General features: G+C 37.5%; 2 protein-coding genes across 2 annotated transcripts; one reads left to right on the forward strand and one right to left on the reverse strand.

Annotated features, from left to right (window-relative positions):
- The first annotated feature begins 5,921 nt into the window (after positions 1-5,921).
- LOC131834168 (olfactory receptor 51A7) lies at positions 5,922-6,749 on the forward strand. Its single transcript, XM_059178456.1, has one exon. It carries the CDS (start codon positions 5,922-5,924, stop codon positions 6,747-6,749), a length of 828 nt encoding a protein of 275 aa, XP_059034439.1.
- Positions 6,750-17,284: 10,535 nt separating this feature from the next.
- LOC131820991 (olfactory receptor 51G2-like) lies at positions 17,285-18,226 on the reverse strand. Its single transcript, XM_059156810.1, has one exon. The coding sequence runs from the start codon at positions 18,224-18,226 to the stop codon at positions 17,285-17,287; it is 942 nt and encodes a 313-aa protein (XP_059012793.1).
- Positions 18,227-21,895: the final 3,669 nt, after the last annotated feature.

Genomic DNA, 21,895 nt, shown 5'->3' on the forward strand with positions numbered 1-21,895 from the left:
CAGAATTATTGGTTTGATTCTATTTAAGGTATGGTTCATTCAAGAATAGGTGATTAGGTGAAGATTAACAGGAAGGGTATCTTTTTTGTTCTTTGTCTCTCTTTCTTTGTCTTTCTGTCTCTATCTCTGTCTCTCTCTCTCCCTGTGTGTGTGTGTGTGTGTGTGTGTGTGTGTGTAGACTTTCAGTAAAAATGCCTATAGGAATGTGGAAGAATCTTGATTGGTTAGAAGGATAATTTGATATTCGAGGCAGTTGTACTGGGTGGCTTTGTCAATCCTACAGAGAACTGTGCATTGGAATAGCCTTTGAGACAAAAAGGTAAGATTTATGAACTTCTGTATCAACCAATCACTGAATGAAGTCTGTTCCACCAGCAAGGAACTTGGGTGAGGCAGCTTCATTTTGATCAGAAAAATTCCAGTAGAATTCAGTTATATTCCAATAGCTGCCAATATTCCTGGAAGCTGGGGAAGTGGTGTCTCAGTTCCACAGTACTGTTGACTGCATTTATAAGAGTCTGCCATAGCACAGTTCATATCCAACTGCTTCATCTAGTAAATTCATCCAGTCTGGAATAGCCCATCCAGTGTTTGGGTTGGTTCCTTTGCCTGAAGGAACATAAATATTGAAGGTTAGAGAATCAAATACAACAGACACCACTCACTTCAGTATTCTTGAAGCCTCAACTCATTATTTTCCACCTCTACTACCCTTTCTAAATTCCCCTCACCTAGAACCTTTATGGTCTAGGTGTATTTCATGGTGGAGTGACCCAGACCCTTATTGCCAAAATGTATGAACCTCTAGATACCATGCTCTTCTCAGGGTATGGCTGCTGGCCTTTTTAATTCATCATCAAAATTTGTCAGGAAAGTATGAAGAGATAACCAGCCAGCCATCTGAGTACTGAACATTTTCTTCCATCCTCCCATTGTTTAGCAACATCCTTGTTTTTTCCTGATTAGGGATTAATTGCCCCTGCCAGGTTAGGGACTTCTTTTTGTGTCTGCTGGTCTTTGGACTTGAGAAGATAAAAGTTAGTAGGCAGGAGCTATAACTTAAATTTTAATTGTACCCTTGCTGTATCCCCCACTCTGGGAATCAGAGCCTCCTGCCCAACAGAAAGTAAACTACAAGAATGAGAAGCAAAATTCCCAAATACGTGACTGAAAGTTATGTAAATGGGGCTACTCTTAACTTTCTACACCTTTGTTCCCAGATACATGTATGTTAGTTATCATATATATATATATATATATATATATATATTTTTTATAATTAAATTATCAAATTTTCATACTGCTTCATAAGCTTGAGTAACTACTATTCAATTTAGGAATTAAACCACTATAGGACTTCCATAAAAATTAGAAAGATATGAATAAATTACAGGAGATAGCTTTCAAATAGTTCTACTGAATGCAAGATATAATGTAGGAGGCATGTAATTTGTGGATACCTGGTTGGAAATCTAACAGGCATGGCAGGAAATGCCTATTTCAATCTTTATATAATGACATTTGCCAAAAATGGATCAAAAAAATAAATGGAATAACTGATAAGTCATTTTATAGCTTCTAAAGTGCTTTCATAAATACTTGATACTTGTCTCCATTTTGTGGATGATTAAACTCAAATGAAAAAAGCAAAGTGGTATGGTCAACTAAAGTATTTTGATTACAAATAATTTGTTCTTTTAACTGTATTGCCCAATTGCCATGAATGCTACATACCAAGCTTCCCCTATCAGTGTGATTTCTAGCATTTACCTCTGACTTGAGTAGTTCTCCAACTGTTTTGCCTCATAATTTCTCTCTAGCTCAGGTTGTAGTTCTTGGGCATCAAAGAGTTAATGTACTAGGCCCACCTGTTTTCCTGTAAGTAAGTTCACACACACACACACACACACACACAAAAATCACTCAGGCTGTTTTTCTATTCCTCCCAAAGGTCCCTATCCCAGAGGGAAGTAGAAGTAGGTACATCTAGATAAAATGAAAGTTAAAGTTGAAAGTTCTTACTTTTATTTTCAGGGACCTATTGAGCATCCAGTTTTGGTAAGTGCAATTAAATGAAAATCCATTTGTATTTGAAGAAATGATTATGGGAAGGAAAAGGAAGTGGTTTAGTGTGTGTATGTATGTGTGTGTGTGTGTTCTGTGTATGTAAATGGAGTGTGAATGGGAGTACATGGCCTGAAATTTAGGAAAGATTTTATTAATGCTAGTATTAAGAAGGTCCCATTTACTGATAATATCACAAATCAAAGTAAACTGTATTGTCAATTAAGATAGAAATAGTCCTCCTCAGTCAGTCTAGGACTTGATGTGTGAAATGGTTGGTTAGGAAATTTTGGTGAAATAATTATTAGTAGTTGGTATTTATTGATTATCTTCATATGTTAAAGATTGTATTAGACTACTTTATATACATGGTTTTAATAGTTACATAATAACTATTTTAGATAGATATTGTGTTTTTTTATTATGTTCAGTTATCCACTATATAGTACATCATTAGTTTTTGATGTAGTGTTCAATGATTCATTAGTTGTGTATAGATACTGTGTTTATAATATTTAATGGAAGAGTATATACATCTATTTGGAAACCTAAGCAGCTTACCCAGATTCACACAGATAGCAAGTTGCCAAGCTGAATACATATCTGGAGACTACTGCATCAGATCTGAGGGCTTATTTTGTACCTTAAAGATGGAAATTCTAAGAGGTCTGAGCAATGTTTGATACAATGACTGTCATCCTTGAAAAGTGGTCTTCCTTTGATATCCACTATATCCCATTATGCTAGTTTTTCTCCCAGATATCTGGATATTCTTGGACAAGATCCTCTCAACAATCTTGTTTCTCTTCCGGGTTCTGAGATTTAAAATTTCTATTTTATACATTTTTCTTGGGTGATCTCGCCTACTTTCATGGCTCATTTCTGCTAAAGTTCATACTGCATGTCCAAAAGAATAGTCTGAATAAGAACAAGTTTACCATTAAGGATGTAGGTGAGCAGAGTGAGCATAAATATCCCTTAGTTATTAGTACAGATAAAAAGGAGAAGACATTAAGAAATGATTGCAGGGGTGCCTGGGTGGCTCAGTCAGTTAAACATCTGCCTTCAGATCAGGTCATGATCCCAGAGTCCTGGTACTGAGGCCCATATCAGGTTCTCTGCTCAGCTGGGAGCCTGTTTCTCCCTCTCCCCTCTGCCAGTTCTCTCTCACTATCTACCCCCCCCAAATAAATAAGCAAAATCTTAAAAAAAGAATAAAAGAAATTATTCTACATGTTTTACATTTTTTCCACTCACATTTAGTTTTTGTACTTTTGCTGAGAGCCTTTTATGTTCCAGAAACTATGTTGATAACAGATAGATGAAAATAAATAAAATTTCTTCTGTGCCTTTCAATATTTAGCAGTTGGTTTATATGGTGGTGGTGGGGTTGGCTGGGGAGGGATACATGAAAACAGTACATTATAAAATAGTGTAGATGGGGCACCTGAGTGGCTCAGTTGGTTAAGCATTAGCCTTTGGCTCAGGTTATGATCCCAGGACTCTTGGATCTCTCTCTATTTATATCAAATAAATCAAATCTTAAAAAAAAATATTGTAGAAACTTCATGGTAAAGGACATACAACAGATGTGATGAGGGAGCAGGAGGCTGGCTGAAGACACAGCAAAAGCTGGCACCTTGCACCCCCTCTCCATCTGCTCCCCCTGGGTCATATGTGTAGCCTCAGGCACCCCTGACTGCCACAAAGGATAAACAAATAGTTAACTTGCAGAGATCACAATCCTGCAAGACAGGAGTCTCCCTTGGTTTACAAATGTCCTAGAGATCTACAAACAAAGAAGTTACCTTATCAATAGCACAATTTCCAGAGGCAAATAACTCAGTTGCTCAAACCCTAATGTCTCCCTCCCCACCATAAACAAAACTGAAGGAGGCTGAGGTAGAAGGAAATGTAAATATAGTTAAATCTCTTCTAAACCTAAATCTCACTAACAAAGATGATTGATAGCAGGATTGTGACATCCCACCAAGAATCTCCCAACTATCTTGATGTTAATGACTGGCCTAAAGACAACATTGATCAAGCTTCAAGGGCAAGGCCTCCTATATCCTGGCACCTTGTAGGCCCTCTTTAGCATATGAAAACTCCACTGAAACATCCCTTCCCCTCACCTTCCCCTAACCACAGGGTACATAACCTGCCATCCCTCACAACCCAGGGCAGCAGCTCTTCCTGCCCACTGGTCCTGTCCCCGTGCTTTAATAAACTTCCATTTTGCACCAAAGATGTCTCAAGAATTCTTTCTTGGTCATCGGCTCCGGACCTCAGCCCACTGAACCTCACCTAAGTTCCAGAACTTCATCAGATGTATTCTCTGAAAGACCTAAGTCAGTACCCCTCTGCCAAAGAGGAAAAGAAAAGATGAAGAGGTATCAGAACAAAATTTGCTAACTGGGCAGTCTGACATATTAGATATAGAATGATTATCATGGTATTTAGAAATCTATTATCACCCTTCAAATGTACATTCTTTGGGTGTGGCATTAGGCATACTGCCATGGTGGGAAACAAATAAGACCTGTCAAACTACTTAGGAGCTCCCAGCCTAGCATTTGCAGCTCAGTTCAGAAGCCAGCAAAACAAATCTGCATCGATAGTGCCCAGAAAATATCAAATATATTGGTAGAGGGCTGTTTGTTACACATTATGTTTCCTCTTGTTATTGTCTAGAGAATTATAAAATACAATATCAATTCATAATCAAACTTCAATTTAGGTGATCCCAATAATTTCCTGTGTCCTCTGTATTCTCCACTGAATATTGATTTTTCTTCTATTGCCATTTGAACTTATAAAAATTATGGAGTGTAAACTCTAAACTTCTTTGGCTCTCCTTTCATTTTTGGGTCTGCAATTGAAATTATTAATTTAATAAATTTCATTTACTTATGTATATATTTATCATCTTTACTGAAAACATAGATGGGAATTATGATGGTTATCTTGGATATCTATATTTCCCCAGCAGTTTAGTCTGATTATTCAACATAGTGATATCCAGAAGCTCAACAAATTCATAGTCAGTTGAAATACTATATATTTTTCCTTGGAAAATATAATTTGTGAACTTTTTAATAGGGACCCTAAAAATAAAATGAGGTTTATTTTAATATGTAGGTGGATTTATAATTTTTACAAAGGGAAACTGAATGATGGGATGTTTTTCATTTAGAATTTCTTTGACTAATTCAGTCATGAATATAGAATAGAAGATAATTTTATCAGGAGAGATATGGTGAACATACAGCTGATGCTACTATATGGCATCAATACTTTCCTTGGAATAATAACATATACCCTGAAGTGTGGTGCACAGTTGCTTGAAGTAGGAACTCTTTCATTTCAGATTAGTCTATAAATTTACTTTCTAGCATTTAACATTTACCATAGTGTACATATTCTCAGGGATCTTTGATTATTTTCTTAAAATGTTATTTTTAACTTTTTACATAAAGTCAGGATCTTGTTATAAAGCCAATGAGACAACTACTAAAGATCATGTGGAGAACAGTGAGAAAGATTCTGCATGCCTATCACTGATGCAAGCAAAGCAGCTCTGTTTTGATATGATGAGTTCATATTTGGCTAAAAGTGTTTGAAAACCACAGCCATAGGATAAATTGTTACAAGTGAAATTCCCGTGTTGGGGAACATAAACATGTTTAAGGACTTTTGATAAGTGTTGAAAATTGCATTTTATTACTATTATGTCAAATATGCTTCTGAGCACAGCATGTAAGAGAGCTGCTTATCTCCACAACACTGATCCAGAAGTGTGACTGCTTTTTATTTATGTGATTTCAGATTTGGCTAAAAAGTTCCTATTCCCATTCATGTCTGCTTTCAATAATTCTGAGGTCCAGCTTTTTCTTCTGATTGGAATCCCAGGACTGGAACATGCCCACATCTGGATCTCCATTCCTATTTGCCTCATTTACCTGGTTGCCATCATGGGCAACAGCACCATCCTCCTTATCATTAAGACAGAACCTTCGCTTCATGAGCCCATGTATTATTTCCTTGCCCTGTTGGCCATCTCTGACCTGGGCCTGTCCTTCTCCTCCCTTCCTACCATGCTGAGAATCTTCTTGTTCAATTCCATGGGAATTTCACCCAATGCCTGCTTTGCTCAAGAATTCTTCATCCATGGATTCACTGTCATGGAATCCTCAGTGCTTCTAGTTATGTCTTTGGATCGCTTTCTTGCCATTCATAATCCCCTGAGATACAGTTCTCTCCTCACTAGCCGCAGAGTTGCTAAAATGGGATTGACTATAGCCATCAGGAGCATTCTTTTAGTGCTTCCATTCCCATTCACTCTCAGGAGATTAAAATATTGTCAGAAGAATCTCCTTTCTCACTCATACTGTCTGCATCAGGACACCATGAAGCTGGCCTGCTCTGACAACAGGATCAATGTTATCTATGGCTTCTTTGTTGCTCTCTGTACTATGCTGGACTTGGCATTAATTTTTCTGTCATATATGCTGATCCTGAAGACAGTACTCAGCATTGCCTCTCTGGCAGAGAGGCTCAGGGCCCTCAATACCTGTGTCTCCCACATGTGTGCTGTGCTCACTTTCTATGTACCAGTCATCACCCTGGCTGCCATGCATCGCTTTGCCAGGCACAGAAGATTAACCCATATTTTGAGTAGTTGAAACAAAACAGTATATAATGGAGCAGTTGGGTTTGAGTCATCTCCTAAATAATGGATAAAATTGGACAGATTGAGATTATTACTCAAGCAGCATTTATTGAATTTATATATTTACAATGTACACTCACTATGCTATCAAGGAGAAATAAACTAGCAAGGCATATAGAAGCCATGAAGGCTGTTAGTCTGGCTGGAATAAGAGTATAATTTGGCAAATCGTGAGGGATAATTTTGACTAGTGTGAGTGAACCAGATTTTGGAGTACCTAGAAAAGCTTTGAACAGACTAAATACAGGAAGTACTGGGTAGGCAATTTAATAACTACAGCAGATGGCTAACACGATGAATCACATGTTATGGAAAGCATGTCTGAAAGCAGGAGCAAGATGGATTCTATTGAGAGAGAGGAAGAGGGCACTGACAGGAGGCTGCAGCAACAATCCCACTATGGCGTGATTCTGGGAACGGGCAGAGACAGAATAAAATCATTTAGGTTGCTTTTTGTTGTTGATTTTGTTGTTGTTATACAACGAACATAATTTATAAGAAATTCACAAGTTCCACTAAACAATGAGTGCACAGACATAAGTGACTGAATATTCAGACAGACATGCTGAAAGAGGAGGCTGGCATACTGCTTATCTGTCACAGCTGGAAAGGTAGCATTGGCCTCATTTACAAGACAATAATATTTAGTTTTAGACAGGGGAGTAAAATATTTTAAACAAGCTTCAATCATGAAACTGTGAAGATCCTCCCTTATGAAGCTATCTCAAACATTTTTTTCACTCACTGATTTCCTAGTTCAGATTTAAAATTCCCCAGGTTTATCCTTTCATCCCTTAAATTGAGATAAACTGTTTGAAGGATCTTTTTTTTTAAGATTTTATTTATTTATTTATTTGACAGACAGAGATCACAAGTAGGCAGAGAGGCAGGCAGAGGGAGAGGGAGAAGTAGGCTCACCTCCCCGCTGAGCGGAAAGCCCAATGTGGGGCTCATCCCAGAATCCTGGGATCATGATCTGAGCTCAAGGGAGAGGCTTTAACCCACTGAGCCACCCAGGCGCCCCTGAAGGATCTTTTTAAAGTATAAATGCCACCACACTTAAAATCCTTCAATAGATGTCCGATATGTTACCAGATACTGGTAAGACTCCATGTTCACACAAGAGTTTTCCATTTTTCAATGCCTGTGTTTGTCTACTACTTTATTTGTTAATACTCTGCCTTGTGCTTCGATGGTGTAATATAAATACTTTACATTATTACTTATACCTAATCCTTTGCTTATGGGGTATTATATATCAGGAATGCTGTATTGGTTTTTTATTACTGCATAACAAATTATCATAAAAATAATGGCTTGAAACAACATAAATTTATTATCTTACAATTCTATAAATTAGAGGTCAGACATGAGTTTTACGGGGCTGAGGTCAAGGTTTTGGCAAGCCTGAATTTCTTTATGGAGTTTTTCTAGCTTCTTAGGCCACCTGCATTTTTTGATTCAAGTCTCTCTTTCTTCATCCACAAAGCCAGCAAAATTATATCTCCAATGCCTTTCGGCCATTGTCGCATCTCCCCATGACCATAACTAGGAAAGGCTCTCTGCTTCTGAGGATTTATGTAGTTAATTGGGGCCCACCTGCATAATCTAGGATACTCTCCCCATCTCAAGGTATCTAACCTTAATTACATACACAGAGTGTTTTTTTGCCAGATATGGTAATATATTCATAAGTTTCAGGGATTAACATTTTTGGGGGAATATTATTCTGCTAAGAAAAATGCATTTCTTCAATTCCTTGAGATTTCTCCCATTTAACAATTCAGTAGGAATATACTTCCTCTAATACTACTGGCTGGCACTCCAAGCATAATAAATTCATACCTAAATTTTGTTTCCTTTCATGGTGTACTGATTTCTACAATGCAATTTCAACAAATATTAACTCTTAATTGTTTAAATTTGTTTGCTTTTGCCAAAGTGTAAATCCTATGATCTACAAATGTCTGTACATATTACTTATTTTTGCATCCCTCTTGTGGATTCAATATTTGTTGATAAGTTTGTGAATTCATCACCAACCATCATTGAATAAAATCGCTGCTCATTTCCTAAGCTTAAAACCCTGAGCATTTTGGGGCCCCTGGGTGGTGTAGTTGGTTAGGCATCTGACTCTTCTTTTCAGCTCAGGTCAATATCTCAGGGTCCTGAGATCAAACCCTGCACCCAGCTAAGCTTAGTGAGGAGTCTGTTGAAGTTTCTGTCTCCCCTCACCCCTCCCTATATGCATGTTTCTCTCTCTCTAAAATAAATAAATAAATAAATTCTTAAAAAAAAAAAAATTCTGAGCATCTCTGTGGACAGAGGCCTGAAATTATACTGTGTTAATCACCACAGATTAGAGCATGTCATGACTTCCTCAAGCAGCTCCTGTCCTGCAGTCATGCCAAGCCCAAGGGAAAGTCTGTAAAGTCCACCAGAACTTTGCTGTCTGCTTTGCGAAAAGCCAAGAACTGTCTCCCCTGTTATTTCTCTCAACTCAAATCTATTCTTACGACAGTGTCCACTATCTCACTTTATTTTCCATATCCAAACTGACATGAAATTCTTTTTTTTTTTTTTTTTTGGATGGAAAATCAAACTGTAGGCTTATTGGTTTTATTTTACACAGTGCCATATAATTTGTTTTAATTAATAAACTAGATGTTTTTGTTTCATGTAGGAATATTCTTAGTGTTGTTTGCCTGTGGATTTTATGATATACTAGAAATTTTAATTATAGTAAATAAAAGTACTAATTAAACATGGTGTACCAGAACAGTTGTAAGAAATCAAGAAAATAATGCCAAAAACAAGATCTGTAATGTGCTTTTCTCTATTTGCTTCTTAGAGATCTAAATGTATAATTGATAGCCTCAGAAAAATAATTAGCTTCATTGATCATCATTATAATTTAGATTCCAAGAAAATAAGTTAGAGGTAATTAGTCCAGCTTTTTCACTCTGTAAGGGAGGAAATGGACACCCCAAGTCGATGACTTGCTCAGACTTAACGATCATGCATGGTAGACCAAGAAGCTAGTTAGCCTGCCTCCTTCAGTGCTCTTGCTCAGTTTCCCCTTTATGCTTAAGGGGGACGTACTCAAATGTTGGGTTTGGTGCAGATTCTTCCAGACTTCTACTTTCAGTCTGTGTTCCCAAAGGGAGACAATCCTTAAGGAAAATGAGTGTATGCCTAGAAATTCAGAATTAACCTTTGTGACGGAGTTATTTCTTCAAGATCCATTGGTAAAGCTCACTTGCCCATTGGAAGCCCAGCAGAAGAAACAGGTTTGTTGATCCCTGGCCTTCATTATTATCCTCACTGTTACCCTCTCCCATTGGAGATTTTTTCCAAAGATTTTCAGAGTCCTCAGATGACCTCCAATCAGTCTCTGTACTTAAAAAAACAGCATGCAGGTTATTGTCATTTGGTGACAAAATTTGCTGAGTATCAAATGTTGGTTGTATCCATCTGTTCTTCCAATGAAGCCTAAAAAGTCGTAAGTGAAGCTGACCATACAAGTGATGTCTTCAGGCATACAGAGCCCATGGAATGGCCTCGACCATTTGCCAGTTGCATTGTAAGTCACTTTATTGTAGGTTTGATGACTTTCTCCCATGACTTTGCAAGAAGAACTGCCACCTGACATCCAGACAGTTGAGACAATGTTACAGCAGTCCCAAGCTTCTGGATGCACCTTGGGAACAGAATGTGGAGATTACAGAGCTCTCAATAATTCTCAGAGCAGAGATTGTGTCTTCCCTGGCCTCTGTGGTAGTATTCTGATCAGTCTGACATGAAATTCTATAGACGTTGTTCTCCCAACCATCTATCAATTTTTCCTGATCTATTTCTTCTGCCATAATCCTTATCCAGATCACCATCCTCCCAAGCAAGAACGTTTTTATCAGGTCTCAATTTGGACTCTTCCTTCAATCTTACTCTCTAATTTGCTCTCTACTTTGCAGCCAGAGTGACCTTTTGTAAACAACTTATATTATCCACTTACTTAAAACACTTTTATTTTCTCTTACTACAATTGGGGTAAAGAACAGTCTATGGTACTAAAAAACCACCCCTCCCATCCCCCACTGGCCCGAGCCATGATCTGGCTGCTGTATCTTTTTCTACCTTACTTTGGGTCAAGAGGCTGAAAATACCTGGACCTCTTTGCTGTGGACACCATGAAAACCTAGGCTAGGATAAATAGACAACAGCTTGAGAACAAAGAGGTACAAATGGGAAGGAGCCATGTAATTCATTAATTACAATGAATTTTTGATTTGCAAATAAAGAACCAGAGCCCAGAAAAATGCAATGCCTTTCTTAAGGCCAGACAACAAATGATAACTGAAATGGTTATAAGTGAATTTCAGAGTATTTCCATATAGTCATTTGTTTTGATGCTTAACTTCAACTTATTAAAGTAGATATTATAAGTCCCAAAAACTTCTGAAAAAAAAAATCCAATGGGGTAAAAGAAGGGAGAAATTGGAAGAAAGGAGAATTACTTTTTTTGAGTTAAAGAACATGTCAGACCTAATTTATTCTAGACCTTCCAAAGGTGAGGGCACTGTAGGGTTGGTTCTGGGTGTGGTAGGTGGAAGAATTGAAACCATGAAAAATGACGGAAAGAAGGTGCTAAGATTTCACCCTCCTTCATGTGTGGTCAGATTTTTAGGAGGGAATAAGATCTTGGATGGGTTAATTTCATGTTCTGGAGAAATTAGGCCAGATATCTGAGAGGCAAATATAGTACATACAATTGATTAACGATATATGTTTTGTTCCATACTGTCCCAAATATATTATGCACAGTATCTCATTTAATCTTTGTGGTAAATATCTGAAGTAGATATTACCCTTGTCCAAAATTTATGACTTTGAGAAATTAAGTGATTATTAAAATTTAAGGCCTGAGGACTGAACTCAGGTCTCTTTGGGGCCACTTGCCCTTGTTCTAAAGTTTTATGTTATGCCATCTTCCAGGATATAAGCAAAACAGAAAAAAATGTAAGAATTGGCTGTTCAGGGGATAATGATAGGCCAGATATGCAAAGTGGTGGTCCACAGGACGAAGCTTGCAGAATAAGGCTTTGTTTCATTCATAAAACTGTGAATTATTTAAAAATTGAACTAGTTCTCAACCTTTACAAAAATCATGAAATTTTACATAAGAACCTGGGCATTTTCTATGCTACATTTTAAAGAATGTATTTCATATTTTATCAAGTATTTTTTCAACGCAACTTTTTGACTTTGTGCTATTCATATACAATAATATACTTTATTATTTCTAATTATCTAACCTTTTTTAGTATAGTTGACCCACAACATTATATAAGTCTCAGGTGTACAACATAGTGACTTACGGCCAATTAATCTGTGACAGAGGAGACAAGAATATACAGTGGGGAAAAGGCAGTCTTTTCAATAAATAGTGCTGGGAAAACTGGACAGCTAAATGCAGAAAAATGAAACTGGGCCACATTCTAACACCATACACTAAAATAATTTTAAAATGGATTAGAGACCTAAAGGATAGACCTGAAACCATAAAACTCCTAAAAGAAAACACAGACAGAATTTTCTTTGACATTGGCTATAGAAACATTTTTCTAGATGTCTTCTCGAAGCAAAAGCAAAAATAAACTATTGGGACTACATCAAAATAAAAAGCTTTTACACAATGAAGGAAACCATAAACAAAACCAAAGGTAACCTGCTGAATGGGAGAAGACACTTACAAATGGCATGTCTGATAAGGGATTAATATCCAAAATCTATAAAGAATTTCTACAGCTCAGCATCAAGAAAAACCCCTGAAAATCTGATTTTAAAATGGGCAGAAGACCTGATTTTTATTTTCTTTTTTAAAATCAGTGCATCTATTACTATCGGCCCAGCATTCTGGAGCTGAGTAGTTAGTTAAGTCCCTTACGACAGGGATCATTAAGTCCTGTCTTAAGGGATCGTTAAGTCCCTTTGCCAGAGATCATAACCTACCACTTGCTATTTGTCTTCCAGAATTTTTCTTCACTCATTTACCTTACTTGGTGGCCTTCAAAGGGATTTGAGTTTATGTTCCCAGCTCTAAATTTTCTTTGAGAGTGGTAAATGAGAGAGTAGTCTTGCCTTATTATAGGTTTAATATGATTCCAGATCATGAATTTATTTCTGTACCATGGCCTTCTCTTCTAGGAGCCAGGGCCATAGATCCAAATGCTTAATTGACTCTACTTTTTAATGACAATAATGATAATAATAATACTTCACAATTATTGGCTTAGTAAACTAAGTACCATATATTATACCAAATGCTTTACATAGTATATGGTATCTTATTACATTTATTCGCTATTAACCCATTAGGAGGTATTATTATCTATCCCTGTTTGGCAGATGAGAAAGTAGGAGCTTATAAGAGTAAAAAAACTTTCCTGGACACACAGCCAGTAAGTGATGTAATCTGGAATCTTCTCAAGCCTATTTATTCCTGAGTTTGAGTTCTTAGCCACTACACGCTCTCTGTGTTGCATAGACAGCTGATGCTCAGTATCTTCAAAATGCAATAAATTAATTCTTCTCTTTAGGCCTGTTCCTCAGAAAGTATTCTTTATCTCACTAAGTAGAACTCTCATATACTTAATTTTTCAAAACTCAAACCAGGAAGTAATCTTCATCCCTTCCTTCCTTGAGATATAGTATATGGCTCGGTGACTATAAGTTAATAGTACTGTTTTGTATACTTAACATTTGCCAAGAGAGCTGATCTTTTTTTTAAAGATTTTCTTTATTTATTTAGAGACAGAGAAAAGAGCACGCACAAGCCGGAGTAGTGGCAGAAGGAGAGGAAGAGAGAGAATCTCCAGCAGACTCCACATCAAGCACGGAGCCCAATATGGAGTTGGATCTCACAGCCCTGAGATCACGTCCTAAGCTGAAACCAAGAGTTGAATGCTTCCCTGACTGAGCCACCCAGGTGCCCCAAGAGAGCTGATCTTAAGTGTTCTTATGACACTACAAAAATTATGGACTATGGAATGTGATGATATATTAATTAGCAAGATTATATAATCATTTCACAATTCATATATCAGAATATCATATTGTACACCTTTAATATATACAAGCTTTATTTATCAAGTATACCTCAATAAATATGAAAATACTGGAAGGTAGGAGAACAGTTAGAAGAGACACAGTAGTTCAAGTGAGAGATAATATTAATTAGACTTAAAGTGGTACCAATAAAAATACAGGCATGTAGCTTTATGGTTTTCCTGAGGTTTTGTGTGTACATAGACACCCAAAATACAAACCACCCATAACACTCACGTACATATTCTATTTTATTTTGTTTTTCATAAGTACCCTTGGATCTTCCACATGTAACACCCAAGGTTCATGTATATCCCTCATTGCAGAATGAGGCACTGGTTGTGGAAAGCATAACCTGTTAAGAGTTAAATGTCAGTTGTGCTAGATAGCACCAGATTAAGCCCAACTTCAAATGGGAATTGACTTCACATAAACCTTGTAGTAGAGGTTTTTTGTTTTTTTAAGGTTTTATTTATTTATTTGACAGGGAGAATGAGAGGGCATAAGCAGGGGAACTGTAGAGGGAGAGGGAAAAGCAGGCTACCTGCCAACCAGGGAGCCCAATGTAGGGGTCAATCCCAGGGCCCTGGGATCACGACCCCAGCCAAAACAGATGCCAAACCATCAAGTTACCCAGGAACCCCTGTAGGAGATGTTTTATCTAGTGGCCCTTTGCCACTCCCTTTCTTGATCCTGCACTGTGCAGGAACATGACATCCTCAATATTCCCTCTAGATGTCTAAAACCCTACTTAGCAGCATTTTATCCAGACTTGCTTTCCTCACAAATACCTCCAAGACAAACTTACAAACACTGTATTGACATATATTACTGAAAAGGTAATTTAAAAAAATTTTTATTTTAATTCCAGTATAGTTAACATACAGTGTAGTATTCGTTTCAGGTCTACAATATATTGATTCACCAATTCTATACATTATTCCATGCATGTCGTAATAAGTGTACTTTGTAGTCTCCATCACCTCCTTAACCCATCACCCCATCTATCTCCCCTCTGTTAACCATGCATTTCTTCTCTACTAAGAGTCTGTTTCTTGCTTTGTCTCCCTTCTTTTTTTCCTTTGTATTGTTTCTTAAATTCTGCATATGAGTGAAATCATATGGAATTTGTCTTTCTTTGTCTTATTTCACTCAGCATTTATTTCCCTTAGCTTATTTCACTTAGCATTATACTCTTTAGCTCCATTCATGTTGTTGTAAATGGCAAGATTTCATTCTTTTTTAATGACTGAATAATGTTCCATTATATATATATATAAAATATATATATATAAAATATATATATAAATATATAAATATAAATATATATATATATAAAAGATGTGAAAGATAGATATATCTTTGATGTGAAAGATAGATATATATATCTTTCACATATTTTTTTATCCATTCATCTATTGATGGACACTTGGGTTATTTCTATACATTGTATCAGTGTTTTGATTTTGAGGGTAAATACCCTGTGGTGCAATTACTGGATTATAGAATAGTTTTATTTTTAACTTTTTGAGAAACCTCCATACTGTTTTCCACAGTGGCTGCACCAGTTTGCATTCCCACCAACAGTGTAAGAGTGTTCCTATTTCTTCACATCCTTGCCAATACTTGTTGTTTCTTGTATTTTTTATTTTAATCATTCTGACAAGTGTGAGATGATATCTCATTGTAGTTTTGATTTGAATTTCCCTGATGATGAGTGATGTTGAGCATCTTTTCATGTGTCTTCTGGTCATCCGTATGTTTTCATGCCTTTTGCCTATTTTTAATTGCATGATTTGGTTTTGGGTGTTGATTTTTATAAGTTCTTTATATAATTTGGATACTGACCCCTTATCAGCTATGTCATTTGCAAATATCTTTTCCCATTCAGTAGGTTGCCTTTTAATTTTATTGATTGTTTCCTTCAATCAGAAGGAAATTTTTTTAAATTTGTTTTTATTTTAAGGTAGTCCGAATAGTTTATTTTTGTTTTTATTTCCCTTGGCTCAGGTGACATATTTAGAAAAATGTTGCTGTGGCTGATGTCAGAGAAATTACTGTCTAGGCTCTCTTCTAGGATTTTTATGGTTTTAGGTCTCACATTTATGTCTTGAAAAAAAAAATATATATATTTTCACTTGGGCAAAGTGGTAGCAAAATTGTAGTGGACAGATAAGAGGTTATAAGAAAGTATCTCTTTTTGATTCACAGGTGTATGATTTTTCTGGTATGGTCAGTGCCTCAACCTTTTTCTACTTATCACCTCTCCTTCCTTCACTCCCCTGTTCTCTGCTTTTCCCTGACATGCTACGGAACAATGACAATAAAAACAACTTCAAATATTTCTTTAGATACATTATTCTCTCTCTCACCTCTGCCTCAGTTTTGTACATTCTATTCCTTCAAATAAGACCATAATTTTCCTGTTTGATTGCCAAGCTCCAGTATGTTTCTTACACTGAGCCAACTCAAGGAAATCTTTCCTGACATTGTTTCTCCCAACTGAAAGAAGATATTTCTCTTTTTGCTCCTATATCCACTTCTTTTTATTTTGAGCAACCCGGTTAACATATAACTATATAATAAAGCATCCCCAAATTTAGTGTCTTAAAAACCAAACAAGCAAACAAACATTTATTGAGCTTGCAAATCTGCAGCTCGGGCTAAATTCAGAGTAGGGTTGATTATTTTATCTGGTACCACCTGGAAAATGGGGAAAATGGGGTTTGCAATAATATGAAGATTTATTTACTCACTAGTAGATGATAATGATCCAACTAAGGCTGAGACCTTAGCTTGGTCTGTTGGCTGGGACATCTACATGTGGCTTCTCCCTGAAGTCTCAGCTTCCTCTTGGTATGGTATTCGCAGGCTTTGTTCAAAAAACAAGCATTGAGTGAGATAGAGACATAGATGGAAATAGAAATGAAGATAGAAAAGGAGGGAGAGAGAAAGTGTAGGGGAGGCATATACCCATCTAAAACATATCACCTTTTGTGACCTAGCCTCAGTAGTCCTACAAGATCAGTTCCTAAACATTCAATTCATTGAGGCAATTACCAAGTCCTACACAGTTACAAGGAGAGAAGAAATGGACTCCATCTCTTGATGGGGGAGCAACAAGTTTCTGGAGGAAAATGTAGGATTAGAATTACCTCATTGGCCATTTTTGGAAAAATACAATCTGCCATGTCATACTGCATTTTGCTTCCCGCCAATCAGGGCAAAGATAATTCTGCAAGAGCTGTGACTTCTGATCATTCCTTCATGTATTTGTTAAGTAAATAAATAATTGTCTCCTCCATTTTATGCACATTGGATATTATAAAAGATGAAGGAGTAAGGCTACACTTAAGGAATTAGTGCTTCTAAGACTAGACCCAACTAATAACAAAAGGCATGGGTTATGCGATCTCGGATCTGTTTGGTCTTCACACTGTAGACAATGGGGTTCATCAGGGGAGGGAATAGGAGGTACACAAAGCCCATGATCACCTGGACCAGATGAGGTGCCTGTTTCCCAAAGCGGTGGATGACAGACAAGCCAATCATGGGAGTGTAGAAGAGGAATACGGCACATATGTGGGAAACACAGGTGTTAAGAGCTTTGAATCTCTCAGCTTTGGATGCAATAGACAGCACAGTACGCAGGATCAGGGCATAGGAGAAGAGAATGAGCAGTGAGTCTATACCTACTGTGGAAACAATGACAAACATGCCATAGATGCTATTGGCTTTGATGTCTGCACAGGCCAATTTCATCACTTCCTGGTGGAGGCAATAGGAATGTGAGAGAACTGGGGACCCACAATAAGGGAATCTTTTGAGCATAAAAGGCAATGGGAAAATGAGGGCTACACTGCGGCCCAGGGAAACCAGGCCAATCCTGCCAATGACCGTGTTGGTGAGAATGGAAGCATAGTGCAAGGGGAGACAAATGGTCACAAAGCGGTCAAAGGCCATGGAGAGTAGCACAGAAGACTCCAGGAAGGACAAGCAGTGAATGAAAAAGAGCTGAGCAAAACAGGCATCATGACCAATATCTCGTGCCCCAATCCAAAAGATGCCTAGTACTGTAGGGAGGGTGCAAAGAGACAGACCCAGGTCAGTCAGAGCCAGCATGGACAAGAAAAGGTACATAGGTTCATGGAGTGAGGGCTCTGTTTTAATGATAAAAAGGATTGTACAGTTCCCCAGGATGGAAACCAGGTATATAAGGCACAGTGGGATGGAGATCCAGATGTGCATGTGCTCCAACCCAGGAATGCCACTCAGCAGAAAGGTGGAGGAAATGTTGCGGTTGCTTTCCAGGGATCCCACAGTCATTGTGTGTGGAGGGAAGAGGAAAATTGGATTCCCTCCAAATTCTTGAAATGAATTCAGAAAAAGCTAGGGATTGTCCCTGGAAGAAATTTGAAAACAAACCAAACAAAACATTAGAATCAACTAGGACTAGAACTATACAGCTCTTCCAGAGGTCATTTCTTTCTGGCCCCTTATTCCCTTTAAACATTGTTTTAGAATTTTTTTCTTTTTTTTCTCCTTCAAGCTAAGATATCTGACACTCTTCATTATTCTTGTTGGTTATACCTAACTTTGCCTATCCCTTTTGAGAAGATCTTTAAACACTTCTCACCTTCCTCTTTTCCATTAGAACTCTCAATAATGTTCCAAAATTTCTTTCAACTTCTCTTCACTTCCCTTCTCTTACTTTACTTCCTTTGCTATTCTTTTATCTCTTTGCTTCCTTACTCCCTCCCTCCCCCTCTATGCCTTCTCTTCTCTTCCTTTCTTTCCTTCCTCCTTTCTATCCTTCTTCCTCTTCTCTCTTTCTTTCTTTTCTACTTCTGCTTGACTTCATCAGCTACTTACAATTGCTAAGTGTAAACACAGATGAGTCCTTCACTCATCTTCTCATCTCATCTCATATGGAAGCCTAGCTTGATCTAGACAGCTCAAATGCGCTACTCAGCTCACATAATTGCAGTTAGGACTGGAGAGTGAATGAATGGCTGTCTGTAAAGTGATTCTTGACTGCTGAAGTACCATATCAAAGCTCTGATTCTCCTATCAGTCAGTAATCTACATTCCCTAGAGATCTAGAATTCAACTGCTATGAACCTAGGTGGGGGGAAACCATCAACCATGACTACACCCCCAATTGCAAGACAGAGTCCATGAGAGTCCACAGAATAGAGGGCAGTAATGCTGGTAAGACATACTCTCTAGGTTAGGAAATGAAGGTTCATGAGAGTATAGTTACTGGGAAGAGGTCTTATGCCAGTTTAAGCCTCCTGAGTTTCAGAGCAGTCATCTGCCCACTTCCAATTCCTAACACCACTAGAATGTGAGATTAAAAAGGGCAGGGGCTTTGTTTTGTTTATTTTTGTAAAGACAGTGCTTAGGCACTCAGGATTTTTTTAAATGCATGAATGAAAGTTAAATTATTTAGTTAGCTGTTACTAACTTGGTGTTTATTTTATTGCTTTAAAAAATCCTGTGAATAAAGTTCTATTAATAATACCATATTATAGAAGAAGAAACAGAACTAGAGAAAATTAATATTTCTAAGATCAAAGATATAATAAATGGCCCAAATGAGATTTGAACTGATTTTTCTCTAGATTCCTGGATCTCAACAACCATTACACTTTCTTCCTGCGTTAGAGGACAATTCACTGTCAACTAGAAGCAGTGAGCATAAGGTCAGGGGCTTAATAGACCTCCAAAAATGTTCTGGCTATTTAGCTAAGTTAATAATAAACTTACTAGAGACATACATGCAAATATATATGTAGAAATTTTCTTTCTCACTCCAAATAAGAGTGAAATTAATTGCCAGAGTCATTAACTCACTGTCCACCTGAAGGACAGATTGGCTCTTGTGTGTTGTTCCTCAGCTTCTGCTTCTGCCATGGTCAGTGATCACCACCTCGTTCATCAAAATGAATTCAGAAGAGCTGTGATAAACTTACCTGTCATATTACAGGCAAGCTACATGGTGGTTAACAATATAAGTCATAAAACTTAAGGCAGGAAATCTTTTGACATGAAAATGAAACAGGTAATAAAGAAAGAATATACATTGTTTAATAATATAAAAGTTTATTTATAATACTTGATGCACATCTACTCTTTGCCAGATGCTGTGTTAGAAGCATTGCAAAAGAAATAACATTGCAAGAAAAACCTTGCAAGTTAATATTATTACCTTGATTTGCAAATGAGGAGAGGCTTATAGAATTTGATGATGTATATTAAGTCATACCATCAATCACTGACAGAGCTGGAATTCAACCTTAAATCTCTGGAGTTCCAAGGAGCATTCTGGGCAGCTTTTAAGCTGAGACAGCCTAAAATGGGTGAAGATTGAATGACAAATAATAGAAATAGTCTTTGTGCCCCACCTTCTTTTAGCTCAAGATGGACTCTTTTTGGAATCAGAGTTTGTGAGTCACATTTTAAAAGACATGGGACAGAATAGGGATCAGAGAGAGAGTATTGAAGGAAGTTGAAGGAAGAGACCTGGACATAAAAGAAAATCAGGAGTAGTGAAGCAGGAGGTATCTGCCTAGGAAAGATCACCTTTAGCTTGTTGTCTGGGGAGATCTTAGTGAGGTAACTGTTCTAAGGGCTTCTTACTTAAAGGTCTTCAGAGTTTCAATTATCAGATTTGGTGAGGATTTCATTGTTCCTGACCAGTTGAAAAAGCAGCTGTCTGGAGTAGAAGGGAGTTGGAAATTTAGCAAATGGCCGGCTCTCAGTTCTTCTTGGAGAATACTTCCTAGGGGTTTTGGGCAAGTTCAATGGCTGCTTCCAATTCTATCACTTGGATTCCATAGTCACCCAAGAGTATCCTTTCAGGTCACAGACAAGCTTTTCTTTCAGATGATCACACTGCTTCTGGGCAGGAAACAAAGGAAGTGAATGAGTGTGAGAAAGCTATTGTATCTTTGCTAAGTTAGTGCTAAAACCAGACCAGGGTTTGGTGAGCGAGATCTGACTTCAGTAGTCACCACCTTCCACAGGCACCCTCTATAGCCTTTCTTGTGCCTCAAAGGTCCTTCTCTCCCTTCCTTCTCCAGAGCTCAGGCTGAGCTTTCTGGGACCTCCTCTTGGCTCTACAAATTTGTCTACATACCAAAGCTAGGTCTAGAGCCTCTGGGTCTTGCAACGGGGGAGAAGAAATGCTAATACTAGAGGCTCTTGGGCATATGGAGAGACTGGAGGGTGGGCTTTGAATTCTCTGATTTTTATGAAATTGTCTGAGGTCCCCACTAAGATTCTTTCAGGAATCTTTAATGAATTCCCTATTAGGACTGGCTCCCTGGACCTCATTATCTTATACTCTGGGAATAAGGGAAAGAGAAGAGAAGAGTCTTAGGAGATATCTACATGAAAAGCCCAGAAGATGTCACACAGTGTAGCTACTTTTTAAAGATCTCATGAGATTTTGAACAACTCCGTAACTTTGGGGAAGCAGAATGGGTGTTAGTGTTAGTGTTTTATATATGATATATCATAACTCTATAGTTAATGCACATCAGCTGTGACAATGTGTATTGTGGATATCCATAACCTTATGTAACCTTAAAAGGGCCTTTTTAATTCAGTGCTTCCTCCATCACTAAAGGAGAAGAAAAGAGTCAGACCAAGTTCCTAGATATATTGTTACAGCTTTGAGTTTTGGTGCCCAAATAACCCTATGTGTGTGTGTGTGTGTGTGTGTGTGTGTGTGTGTGTATGAATATAAATATATATTCCTGACTCTTGCCTACATTGAGAGACTCCATTTTCTCTTCCTGTCTCTGATCTACACAGACACAGAACTCAGCCCCAATGTTTCTAGACATACAGGAGCTAATTGGAGAAACAAATTCATTCTTATAGCCTTCTAGGCAACATGATCCCCTGCAAAGGATAGCTAAACCAGGGAGTTTTATATGTCAATACAGGGATATGAGGAATTAATCATCCATTTTTTAGACTCTGAAA

The sequence above is a fragment of the Mustela lutreola genome, chromosome 1, assembly GCF_030435805.1.
Source record: "Mustela lutreola isolate mMusLut2 chromosome 1, mMusLut2.pri, whole genome shotgun sequence".
Taxonomy (NCBI): Eukaryota; Metazoa; Chordata; class Mammalia; order Carnivora; family Mustelidae; genus Mustela; species Mustela lutreola.

Bases quoted from the DNA above. Each gene is read 5' to 3' on its own strand.
- LOC131820991 (XM_059156810.1), bottom strand. From the start codon at position 18,226: ATGACTGTGGGATCCCTGGAAAGCAACCGCAACATTTCCTCCACCTTT.
- LOC131834168 (XM_059178456.1), top strand. From the start codon at position 5,922: ATGTCTGCTTTCAATAATTCTGAGGTCCAGCTTTTTCTTCTGATTGGA.